General features: G+C 35.0%; 1 protein-coding gene across 7 annotated transcripts in view; it reads right to left on the bottom strand.

Moving 5' to 3' along the window:
- Positions 1 to 12681, bottom strand: part of plekha7 (pleckstrin homology domain containing A7) — a 98662-nt gene that overhangs the window by 39965 nt on the left and 46016 nt on the right. For 4 of the 7 annotated variants that reach the window (XM_015376013.1, XM_015376019.1, XM_015376015.1 and 1 more), the window contains 5 exons: positions 11177 to 11260; positions 3877 to 3988; positions 1103 to 1228; positions 740 to 812; positions 221 to 321 (listed from right to left, as the gene is read on the bottom strand). In XM_015376013.1, coding sequence (XP_015231499.1) covers positions 221 to 321; positions 740 to 812; positions 1103 to 1228; positions 3877 to 3988; positions 11177 to 11260 — 496 coding nt within the window. The remainder of the gene's footprint in view (positions 1 to 220; positions 322 to 739; positions 813 to 1102; positions 1229 to 3876; positions 3989 to 11176; positions 11261 to 12681) is intronic. The other 3 variants (XM_015376012.1, XM_015376014.1, XM_015376017.1) reach the window with 1 other exon arrangement.

Below are 12681 nucleotides of genomic sequence, written 5' to 3'. Positions count from 1 at the left end.
ATATATGGTACATACCTTAAAGGATGACTCTAGGATAGTTATTTTATTAGCATTAATAAAAGAATAGGGTTAAAACTTCTTCATACTTAAACAAAATGAGGAGAGGACCCCAGAGGATAATAAACAAGACTCTGAACTATGATTGGACAGATTCTCCAAGATACACATCTTAATGTTCACATCTTTAAATGCAACACAGCCGGTTGCACCTTTGTGTTACCTTGAAAGCATATTTGCGGTTTATGTGGTCTTCTGGCTCAACCGGTGTAATGACATAACTGGGCAGAGGAATGCTTCCAAGCACAGTTTCCTCTCGACTGTCTGTTAATAAAGAAAACGCAGAATCATTTTAAAACAGCATTTTTAGGCAAAAGCTTACAGTAAAGGTGTATCTAATAGTACAATTAGAGATTGAAAACAGAAGAAAAATGAGAAGTCATGGTATCTGCTATCTCCATAAAGAACCGTGGCAGCATGTGGACAAACAGCACATTTGGTTAATCTATTATTCAGGGAGTTCGACGGAGAAGAAGAGGCTGAGTCTATAGAAACACAAGCAGGGATTAAATGTTATAAGGTGGAAAAAATAAAGAAAGAAAGCCTAGAATGTGAAAGAACTTAATAGCATAGAGTCCTTATTTTCAATGACAGGAGGAGATCACTACGGGGCTCTGTGCTTCATATCTCATTTCACTGCCATCTTTTAAACTCTAACCAAGTGCACTGTTCACAGACTCACCTTTGTAATAAAACAAGCAGTAGTCCGACAAAACAAACCACTTCCGTTTCCACAGCCGCATTCCAGAGCTGTCCTGGAGGTGAAGAGGGAAAGATAAAGCGCAGTGTGTTTAGAGGTCTTCCTTAAGAAGTGAATTTTAATGCACGTTTTAATTAAGAAGCAGTTTGGGAATGGTGCGCTTGTTAGCGCCAGCGAGTGGGGGAAGGCTATGTGCATATCATTAGAGCAGTAATTGAACACCATTGCTTTATTTATTTTTCACAGAGCAACTGGTACAGATCTTAAGCTTCTAAATTTTTCTCATTACTGTAGCTCTTTTTATTTCTCTTAAAGACTTATGCGAGTGGTGGAATAAGCACTCACCTGTTTGTAGAGCCAGCCTCTTACTACCACTGGGATGTTGAGGTTTCTTTTAATAGCGTGATCTCTTTTGCCAAAGCTGTGTACCTTCCCACTTCCTCTGGAGATCTGCAAGGAGCAAATAAAGCCCTAAACTGTTAATTGTAGGATTGCTTGCGAATGTGAGATTATTTTTGATCATACACAGAACTATAAAAAACTAACTAGTCCTTTGAGTTTTCTTCAGTTTCTGCTTTATTGTCTAAATAACACTGGTTAATATAAAATGCAAATATCAAAGGATGATCTCAGTTATTGAAAGCAAAAAAAAAACAGGCATCCAAACCAATCCGATCATACGTTTGTTTGACTCAAGATATACTGACGGAAATGCATCAAGTGTATAATAAGGTGTTAATCATTTTCAAAAAAAGCTTAATAAAGGAATACAGTCCAACATGCTTTACAGAGATCCCTTAAAAAGCATTTTACTGTAGCATTCTAAACTGGACTGAAGATGGGAAAAGAGAAAAAGGTACTATAGACAGGGTTCTTTGGTTGTTACACATGATCTGAAATTAATATGTAACTGAATCTCGTTATTATGAGATAGTTATCTTATAAGAAAAGATCTGGTTATAGGATACAGGTTAATGAAAAGAACTTCACCTCTGCTAACATTTTCAGACGGAAGCACAATGGGAAATTGAGTTTGAGCAATTTGTTGCATTTCTGCAAAGAAAAGACAGGTGATCTGCGCTACTTGTGATTTTATAAACCTCATTTAAGTTTGAATTCTTTATACACATTTTCAGAAAATTTACATTAACAAATGTCAGTTCTCTGGCTGTATATACTGACAGGTTTATTTTCGGGGGGTTTGTTTCCATGATAATGTTACCGGTAGTTAAGAATTTGTTTTGATTAGATGTTAACCAGTCTATTTTGTGTGTATTTTGGTTTATTCATTTATTGTCCAAACTGTCTGAAATAAATTCCTATTCAAATTCAAGTAAGCCTCATTATAAATAGTGTAGATAGCTAAAGTCACATAAATTCTTGTTTTTATGCAGGGTGAAAGTAGCTTTCATTTTTTGCAAGTACTACATTGAAATGTTTCCTGTCGTATTGTTTTCTCACATTCTGCATGCATTTAACAAGATTTCAAATATCATTTTTTTTCTGAGGGACCATGGACTGATATAACTAAAAAATAACAATTAAGTTGCCTTTGTTTACTATAGTTTTTGAGCCTTTAGATTCTCTTTTGATTATTTGAGAATAATAACAAATGTCAAAATAAATATACAAAAGGCCAATAATATTTCATCACTCATTCAAAATAAAAATGCTGAGACATTTGTTATCTTTGGAATATTTTCATAATTCCATCATTTCACTTATTTCCATCAAATTCTAAAACATTTAATGATGAATGCTCATGATCATTTATTTACAGCCTTTACAGGCATTATGGCAATGAAACCTAACGAACTCTAGGTTTTTAAAACGTCTACAGATCTACAGAGTCCAGTTAAATTTCTTTGAATCACTTTATATTGGCTTAATAATAAAAATTACAATGAACCTCTTAAAGCTTTACTGGTTGCAGTATCTGTCGATTTCAGTTTAATGTCACTCCTGACGTTAATCTTTACTGACTTTTGACATCCAGTTTGTCTTTGTTATTAATTTATTACTTAACAACTGTTTATTTCACATATTTTGGCCAAAAGATAATTATTACTTAGATTTAGTTTCTGTGAATAAGGTGTATTCTATTATGTTGATGTATATTAAATACTATCAGGATTTGCTAAATGTATTGGTTGCATTGTTTGGCAAAATTTGCTCTTTTTGTGTGTCGGTTTAATGATGACGATTGGTGCAGGTAAAAGCTTAATACTGGTGATGCATCGATTACAGGTTTCTGGTCCATCACTGATTCCCAATTTTTTTTAAAACCTTAAAAGGCTGATTACGATTTTGACAGAGACAAATTTCTTTTTATAATTTACACTATCAGTTGTTATAAGATCACAAGACAGAAGTTATATCAAAATATTAAATATAATAAAATATTAGTCATTTCCCGAGACACATGAAAAATTTCTGAAATAACGGCTGTCAAATATAAAGTTTAAGACATTGATAGTGTTTTTTTTTTTTTTTTTTTTTTTTTTTTTTTTTTAGACCTTTATGATGAACTTTAAATCAGATTGGTGGAAAATATCTAAGTATTAGCCGATCACAAATTTCCTAAATTTAAGAAAATCAAGGCCTTTGTCCGGCAAATAAAAAAATACTGCTTTGTTGTCATTATTTATAAACTTAAAATAATCCTTTGGATGGTACATGTTCAGTAAAGAAAAATATCTTGCTTTAAGCAGAATACTAAATAGATTCATTATTATTAGCTTAGAAAATGTTTTAAGTTCTATTCTTCCCCACATTTCTGTTTCACTTTCTTTTTCCTTTTCCAGTGCAATCATATACATAGAGAAAATGAACATGACCATACATTCTCTTTCTTCATTTAAAATACAAACAGAAAGCCACTTGAACTAAAAGCCTAACATGTCTAGAGCTGGTAATATAACCTTAATGTATCACCTAGGTGACTTGATGAATTAAAATACATGGATTATTTCAGCTCTTTGACATGTTCTACTTGGATCAAACTAAGACAAAGTTCCTTATTTTTCCATCTGCATTAATATCGTTAAGCTCTACAGTAAAATAAAGCACTGAACAAAAACAAAACCAGCCCGATATCTAATGGGGAAAATGAAGCTTACCTTTGATCCTGAGGCAGCATCCACTGCAGCTGAGGTCACAGCCCTGGGGGACTCTGTGACCATGCTGGGAGACCTCTGATTGGCTGTTAGTTTGGACATGCGGGACTCTATCCTGCAGTTGACAGTACAATGTGAATGGTAATGAGTGACAGACAGGATGAGGATCACAGAATAATGATGTTTCTTCTTAATTTATGTTGTAAGCCATGAAAAACAAAAAGGCAGCAGGTCAAAGCTGAGCTTTCACATACAAAAGGATGTGACTATTTCCTGACACAGACACAAGACCCATCTCAGCCAATCGCCTCTTTAGTAGGATGTTGTACTTGGACAGCTCTGTGGTAAAGCATGGACTCACCCCACTGCATGAATGTTATATGTCAATAAACTGAAGCAAAACACACCCATTGATGATTTATTAGGACAAATAATCTATTCAACTCAACTGTCGGAAAAACGGATCTTTCCGGGGAAATGAAAAGAACTGAATGGCCTGCACATTGTTTCAGTGACTGGATCAGTGCTGACACTTAATTTCATAGTTAATGCTAAAGGCTAAAGGGATTTTAGGAGAGTGCTTGGACCATGGCCATCCTTACCATTAGCAGCTCCTGAGTTTCAGGCTGTGAGGGTGAATCACACACAGAAACAACATAAACGATTGGTTCTGATTAAGAATCTTCTGATTCTGGTGATGAAATACTTCATTGCATTTGTGTATTAAATATTTTTATTTTATTTATTGTGTAAAGCTGCTTTTTGACTTGAAGGTAACTTTAGAAAGTTGTCCAATGCAGAACATAGATTTCCTCATGGCATAGTTCTTATTTTTAGATAGCTTATGATGAAAGATGGAGGGGGGTTTTAGGCGATTATATATGAGCCTTAAAAATAAATATGCCACATCTTTAACATTTTTTCAACATTTTTTATTCTTAATTTTTAGTTGTTATGTAAATGAAGCAGTTATTTTAAAGTCTCCTTTTTGTTGCTGCTGCTCAAACTATTAAATTGCATACTCTAAAATGTAGAAGCAAGACCCGTCCCATAGACCTATTCTAACATAATGTCACGAAAGTGGGCATTGCCCAAACATGGCCAAGTGTAGGCAAAAGCAGAGGGTTTAAGGTTCAGGATCAGAGAAACTGACAGTGATTTGATATGATTTAACAATCTAAACACCTCAATATGTCACCATGCTGACTGATAAAATGCTCACCTGAAAAACACTATCGATCTATAGTAGCAATTCCAACTCCTGATTTGCTACTGTGGCGAGTGTTTGTGTGAGATGGTTTTATAGAGTGTAGTTTGTACACAGACATTGGAATTCCATGTAAACCAGTGTTATTGCCATTGTTATGCTTTTAAATGTGTCCGTAGTTCAACAATATGAACAATGGGAATACGGCATCCAGAGGCGAGAAGCTGGAACGCTATCATCTCAGAAATGATGGCACTCCAACCTTAAAATTCTAATATCCAAATTAAATTGAATCCACCATAATTCCCTAGAGGTGGGCTGTAATGCAGAAATGTAACCAGCTCCGTAGAACATTTTAACCAATAGGAAATTCAACTGTAGCAGCCACACTTCGGGCCAGCACTAAATAAAATATTGCAATTCTGCTTTGTTTGCATCTCTGCAGCTCCTCCAGATATATGAGCCTCATCACTGATTTCCTGATCGGTGCTCCTCAGTGTGTCATAGGTTTGCAGTTTGTAACATATCCAGAGCTTAAGTTGTTCCAACCTTATGTGTGCTCCTTGTTTTTTATGTTGTTTGCACAATAATGTTATCTGACGTACCTCTTGGTGATTTACAGAAGAATTTATCCTTAGAATAAATAGAAAAAGGTGGGGGGGGCATTTATTTACTAATAACACGTCGTCTGAAAGGCTGTTGATTGCAATCATTTTGCTTTTTCTTCACAATTATGCTCAAATTTTGTTGTTCTAACATATAAAATTCCCAATAAAATACATCAGCATTGGAAATTGTAATGTAAAAAATATTCATAGTATATAACCAAACTAAAAGCAGTGCCTACAAATACTTCTCTGTTCCTTCAATTAGAATTAACCTTAGGCTGTATCCACTCATCAAAAGCATCATATGAATTACTGGTTATAATTATTGCACCCTTACAAGATTTTACATCATGTATTTTCACAGACTTGCGTCAGATCCTGGACCATGACAAGTAATTTTAATTTTCTGAACAAAACAATGAGAGAGTGAGGCAGCTTTAGAAATCACTGAGACTCGATGCTTACTGAAACAACTCTCTATTCTAGGTGGGAATAAAACCAATCTAAGAAACATGTGTTGATAATGATCTTATGTATTATATAACAAAAACTTTAAAACCCAATTCATTAGCAACTGAGAGCCGTTTTGTTTTTTGTTTTTTATCTTTTGCATTTTACATTAATTTAAAGGAAAACATAAGAACAATTTTTTCAAGAGTAGAATTTGGTCAAATGTCATTTTTATAACCTGTAACGTAAAATCCTACATGTAATTTTATTTCCTGTTGTGTACATTTCTAAGCATCAGAGCTAAGTTAGCAACACTACAGTAACGTGCAGCAACAGAGAAGCAACATAAGAAGTGTAATTCTAAAGTAGAATTACTGGCAATAAACATCTATGGCAATAATTTACAAGTTTTAAAACAACCAAACCAGAGGAAAACAAGGGCAATGAATGGCAAAGTCTGAAATTCCACACAGTAAAGAGGATGGTACAGATCAGAAACCTTTATAAAAGTTTCTGCAGAAACCTCTTTCAGCATTCAGTAGGATCCAGCAGTGATATAATATTAGCTTAATGCTTTAATTAGTTTTTAACATGGTGGGTGATACATGTGAAGAGTGCTGTTCCCTTTTCTGCAAAACCGGAAACATAAGAGTGAAGCAGTTTATATTACAGGCCTGTATGTAACACAGGTAACCAATTATTTTTATGCTGACTTTACTAATATAAAGCTTTGTAATCACAGTAATTAAAAGTCAAATTTTTTTTAGTTCTTTTAAATCACAGCTAACATGAAGTACAACGAACATAAACAAAGATTTTTAAAATAAATAGAATTTAAAGCTTTATCTGTTTTAAGCTGACATATTTCTGTAAAGAAATAATACATTTTTTAATAGAGAGTTCAGTTTTGACCACTTACATTTAGTACAATTTACACTGATAAGTATTCAACTTTTTCAAAGAAAATGTTTCTTCTTACAAATCCGATTAATGAAGTATCTTTATTGTGTCAAGCTGTACGGTTAAACTAATATATTGACCAATGAGCCAAAAACACAAGCAATACATATGCCATAGGCACTTAGGCAATAGCAGTGGTAATAGTTGCTCTTAATCCCCCTATACTTAATCTAAGAGATGAGGTACAGACATATAAAAGAAAAAGCAGAATAAAGAGTAAAAGAGTGAAGAGAACCCTACACCAGAATATGGCGACAGCAGCTTGGATTGCTGCCAACATTTTTACACGATGTGCTTCTCGTATCATGAGGACGCTGCCTTTTTATGTGCAGCTTTCATTCTGTTTACCACTATGGTCATTGGAATAGCTTCCCAGGAGATTTGTTGTGGCTTGTGGAGGACCAAAGCAATATCTCATGAAGTGCTGTGCAGAAGGGAGAGAGTTGCTGCTCTCATTTTTCCCAGGCTTGTCTTGCTATGATTGAAGTGACAGGATGGCATGTTTGACATTTTAAAATCCTTTTGAGAGATACTTTATATGAAAAGAGATAATTAACCGATCACAGTTTAATAATCTATAAAAAACATGGAGCTTCAGGCCAGTAAAATATCAATCAAATCAACTTTATGTTAGATACTGTAGGTGAGTCGGATTTAAATTGTTTCATATTTAGGAAGCCACAGACTGCTCTGTATGCTCAGTCTTCTATCTATATATGTGCTGAATGGTACCTCTGATCTTTCATGTATTTAATGTTCCGTAATGCTTTTAAAAGGCAAGCTGGATTAAAATGCCTCTTTAAACTAATTTGAAATTGAGGCAGAACTCTGTTTCTTTTAGAGCAATTTCAACGGTAATTAACATTTATAGGGGTGTTTACTGCAGTGAGTCTTTCATTCCACTCTTGTTGTTAAATACTGTAAGTAAATTCTTATTGTTCCTGTACATTGGTTTGGACTGTTTAAATGCTCTGGAAACTGCTGCTTTCCGAACAAAAGCATTTTTTGCATCGGTTTGGCTGTTACAAACTGCTTTTACATTTATATTGCTTTCCAAATATGGTGGTGTGTGACAACATAATATTATATCGGTATGAGATGATGTCAGTGAGGCACCCTAATTCTAACCCCACAAAGATTACAGTTTAGGAGGACTTATCTGAGTATAAGCCCCCACTTCCACTGGAGGTGGAGGCAGCACGTACCTTGGAGCAGCTGCACAGCGGCTTCTAATTCTACCAAATGTATTTTCAGATCAGAGCATCTCTAAGAAGGGCTCATTTCATGTTCGGATTATATCATCATGCTATATGAGTGAACATGTAGGCTTTAAAAAGAACAATAATCCAGCAAAGTGTTTATTTAACCAGTTCTATCAGCATCTCCCATGCATACTCTTTAGGAAACCATGTTTTATTTCTTCCATAATGGGCAAATTAGTTGAAATATTTAGTTGTTTTCAGCAGACATTTTTCACTTAAATGGTTATATTTATTAGGACTTTCGATTAACTGTATAAGCAAATCTTTGTATTACATAAAGGTCCTGGAAATGGCATCCAAACTATGCACATGTAGCCTTCTACTTGTAAACTCCACCGTATCCACTTCGGTGTTCATCAGCTGTGCTCTACATAGATGGATGTGGATTTGAAGCTGCAGGCAGGAAAAATAAAACAGCTGCATATTTTATGGAAGTGCATAGCAGGCGGGGCTTCTGGGACACTTCACAAACATGCTTTCAGTGGGACCACTCTGAAATCACTGTGATCAGTCCCAACAGCCAGGAAGAGCAACATCGTGGAGCCTACGCATAGCTTCCACTTCCGGTGGAACTGAGGGTTTAAGTAAATTATTTTATTGTGCACATGTGCAATGTTTTCACATTGTCAGCGTAAGAGAAAATCTAGTCATTGTATAAAATGAAATCCAACATCTTCTGTAAATCAAGTAGAAACATAAAATATTTTTTCTGAACTATTTTGATTTAGTGTATCAATATTTTTGAAACTTAATCCAACAAGGAAAATACCAGAAACAATTGTTGTTGTTTTTTTATATCTTTACATAGAATAGAGAAATTGAGAACAGGTCCTTTTTCATTTTTCAATCCCATATTAAATAAGATATATTAAAGAACAAAGGAATAAGGAATACATTCATTTTATTTCCATTTTGTTTGGGGCATCTTCTCTTTATGAGAACTATCACAAATTACCTCAATTCTACATAAAAAAAAAAAAAAAAAAACAACATCATAAGTTTAAGGGTTTTATTCGGATGAATATGTTCAATGAAACAGGGGTGACCTTTAAAAAAAGTTTGGCAATTTTCATTCAGTGCATTAAAGAACATGAAGCATTAATAAATAAATGATCCAACAGGAAAAAGCCCAAAGCATTTATCAGTCTAGGATTCCAGAATAATGAAGTTCAACAGTTTCTAACAGTCCTGCCATGTAACATGCATATATATAACTTAAGAAGCACCTCTTAACAGCATAGCATGTTTTCTTTTTTGCAAGACATGCATGCTCTGATTTGCATGCTCTGACAAAGAAAGTTCAAGTTTAAGAAATCCAAATCTTAATATTGTTTTTTCCCGTTTTGCAGGCAGCCGGAAACAGATCTGAGCCTGTTTTTTACTGTTCAGTTTTCAAATTGGTTCTGATGAATAAAAAAGTAATTTTATACATTCTTTTATTTATTTATTACCCACAATATGATATTTTTCATGTTTATACACAATGAAGACAGCCAGTATAAACACATTACATGAATTTGGCTAATTATTTATTGCTTTGATGTGAAAAAAGTTAATCCTGAAAGGTGTACAGTAATGTCTCTTTTCTTTCAGAGCACGACCCTCACATAACTTAATATACATCTCAGGAACGACAAAATTTGTGTTTTTTATGTCATTTAAAATAATCTCACTGAAATTGCTGTTCTAATCTGATTCTTTTAATAAGCCATGTAACTTGCTGTGATCCAAGGTTTATAACAAGTGTAATATTGGTATATGGCCACAGCACACAGATCTGATCTCACTCACAGTGGGGTATTTTGTGTACTCAGGGAGCTTGTGTGTTTGCTGAGACATATAAAAAAATACAGTGAACATCGAATCACAAGAAATATTGCAGACGAATCCCATCAATCAGTTTTGAAAGAGAATTCAGAGGGCTCATAGTTGTCTTCTCTGGCAGGAGTGGAATGTTTGCAATGCACTATATAATAAGACCAACCAGCCTAAATACAATCACACACCTGCTGTCTGATATTACCTAAGCCTGCCATGCATGTTTGATGGCTTGGAGTTTTATGCGCCAACATAAAACGACAATACGCCCACCTGTCATTCTGAAACAGTACATGTGGTGAGGACAGAAAACGACTGTTTTCTTATCTACATTTTTAAAGGTTTCTTTACCATTTCTTCAAAATTTACACAGTCAGTCAATGAAATGTGCAGAATATAAATCGTCAGAAACAGCTGTGTTGGTTCACCATGGAGACAAGTCAAATTAGGCTTGGAAGGGTGTTTAAAAACAGGCTGCCTTTACAATATGGACTTCGGTGTACATTTCTAAGAGCGGTTGGATAACAAGAAAAGCACCATGCAAGGTTAGTCCATCCACCGTTTACCAACAGCTGCTCCATAACTGGGCCTACTGATCAGTTGTAGTCATTACTTTGATACAAGGACGACCACATGAACTTGTCGGTTTCCGTTTCACTGCAATGCCATCATGATACCAACTAATGAGGTAATAATGTGAAGAACAAAGCTAATGAGCTGACAAAATCCAAATCTGTGGTCACATTATTGCAGTAATAAATATCATTACAGTGGAGAATGAATACAGCTTGACTAATGAATTTAAAGTGCCAAATCCTTTCCCTTTCCTTAGTGTGAGACAGTTACTGACAGTTAGCTTGTAAGTGCTTACACAGCCCTAATAGTCTTCATGATGAGTTAATTGAGAGAAAAAGGAGAGAAAAATGCATTTGTGTTTGTTCTTTTTTTATTTATTTATTTTTTGTACATTAAGGCATTACGAATAAAGAGAAGCTCACCTGTCTTGTAAGGTATATTCTATGTTATCAGGTGAAATTTGTCGAGTCACAGGGTGCAGAAATGATGTGCTCCTCAGGTTGTGGCTGCAGTAAAAACAAAGAAAGAAAGAAAGACATGACTACTTTAGAAAAACATACACTGTGCCTCCGGATGATCATCGGGGACTTCTTATTGACTGTGTTTTGAATGAAAGAATGTCTAAGGTGGTACTGCAGCAAATATTCTTTTGCAGAAAGTTTAGGGCTCAGCAATCTCCCTCATCCAGTTCACTGGGCTTTATTGATTTCAACAAGACGGGGCTATTCATTGCTTGAACTAGAGCATAAAACCAAATTGTTGCAACAGTAATGCTGCAGATTAAAGCATTATGGGAAAACATGATTAGTGCAATCCCTTACCATCCCACAATTATTGCAGTACTCACATGGAATAAAATGCAATCTTGTAAAAATACCCTAATAATCCCCCAATTAAATATGCTGCAGTCAAATTTCCCCTCGACTACTTAGGCTTTAAAAGGGATAAGATGCTGATTTATCCGTGGTTATCATAAATTACCTCTAACTGCTTCTAAAATTGTAGCACACATCTAAATATAAAAGAAGATTGTGAGCAACTTTTCCAGGCTCGTTTGGATACAGTAAAGAGATTACAAAAACAAATCTGCTCTTTAAAACCACAGGCTGAACACATTTTCACAACATGAACTTATAATGTTTAACAGCATGGAGCAGATGAAATTGAGTTCATGAGAAAGGTGTCTTCTAACTGAATTGTGTTCTTTTAATTTCTGTCATCTTTCTTAGTAATTATATTTCTATTTTTGTGCACCATCTGACTGAGGTTAGTTTGAGTTTGCTTTTATGTTTTGTTCTTTCCTCCCTACTGAAAGAGGCATTTATTCACAAGCTCCACTAAAAGAGACATGCACAACATGTTTTATTATAAAAAAAGAATGATCTGTAGGACAGATGCTCAGTTTCAGTCCAATAAAAGCACAGCAGGACACAAACAAAGTGCTTTCTCTGCATCACTATGCGGCAGAGGGAAGGAAATTCAACTGAACAGGGTGGGAAGACTTATGAGGTGACATTTCAGCAAAGTTCAGAGAGATTACTGCAACCCTGCAAAAAAAAAGCATACACAGACACACAACATTGACATCACATTGACACTTGCCTTCATGAGTTAATACATTTTATAATTTATAAAATAACAAAAAATTCATTCAAGGCAGTAACAACTCATACAACAAGCCAAGCCAAACTGTGCACACAAAGCATTGCACCAGCATTCCTCCCTCCCATTAATTAGGAATCTGGATTCTTTAAAGCCTTTTGTTTTAGACGCATTATTTCTGAACTATTTGTCATGGAATTTGCAGCATCCCCAAGCACTGCAGCACAGTAGGCCTATTTATTTACAGTGTGGTAGCTTCCATTAAAGCCAGCAAGGACTCTGTTACACAGGGCAAGACACACTCCTGGTGTAACACGCTTCATGC

This window comes from Cyprinodon variegatus, unplaced genomic scaffold, assembly GCF_000732505.1.
Source record: "Cyprinodon variegatus isolate N-32 unplaced genomic scaffold, C_variegatus-1.0 Scaffold128, whole genome shotgun sequence".
Lineage (NCBI taxonomy): Eukaryota > Metazoa > Chordata > Actinopteri > Cyprinodontiformes > Cyprinodontidae > Cyprinodon > Cyprinodon variegatus.
The sequence above is the reverse complement of the archived record's forward strand: the minus strand, read 5'-3'. Positions and strand labels throughout refer to the sequence as shown.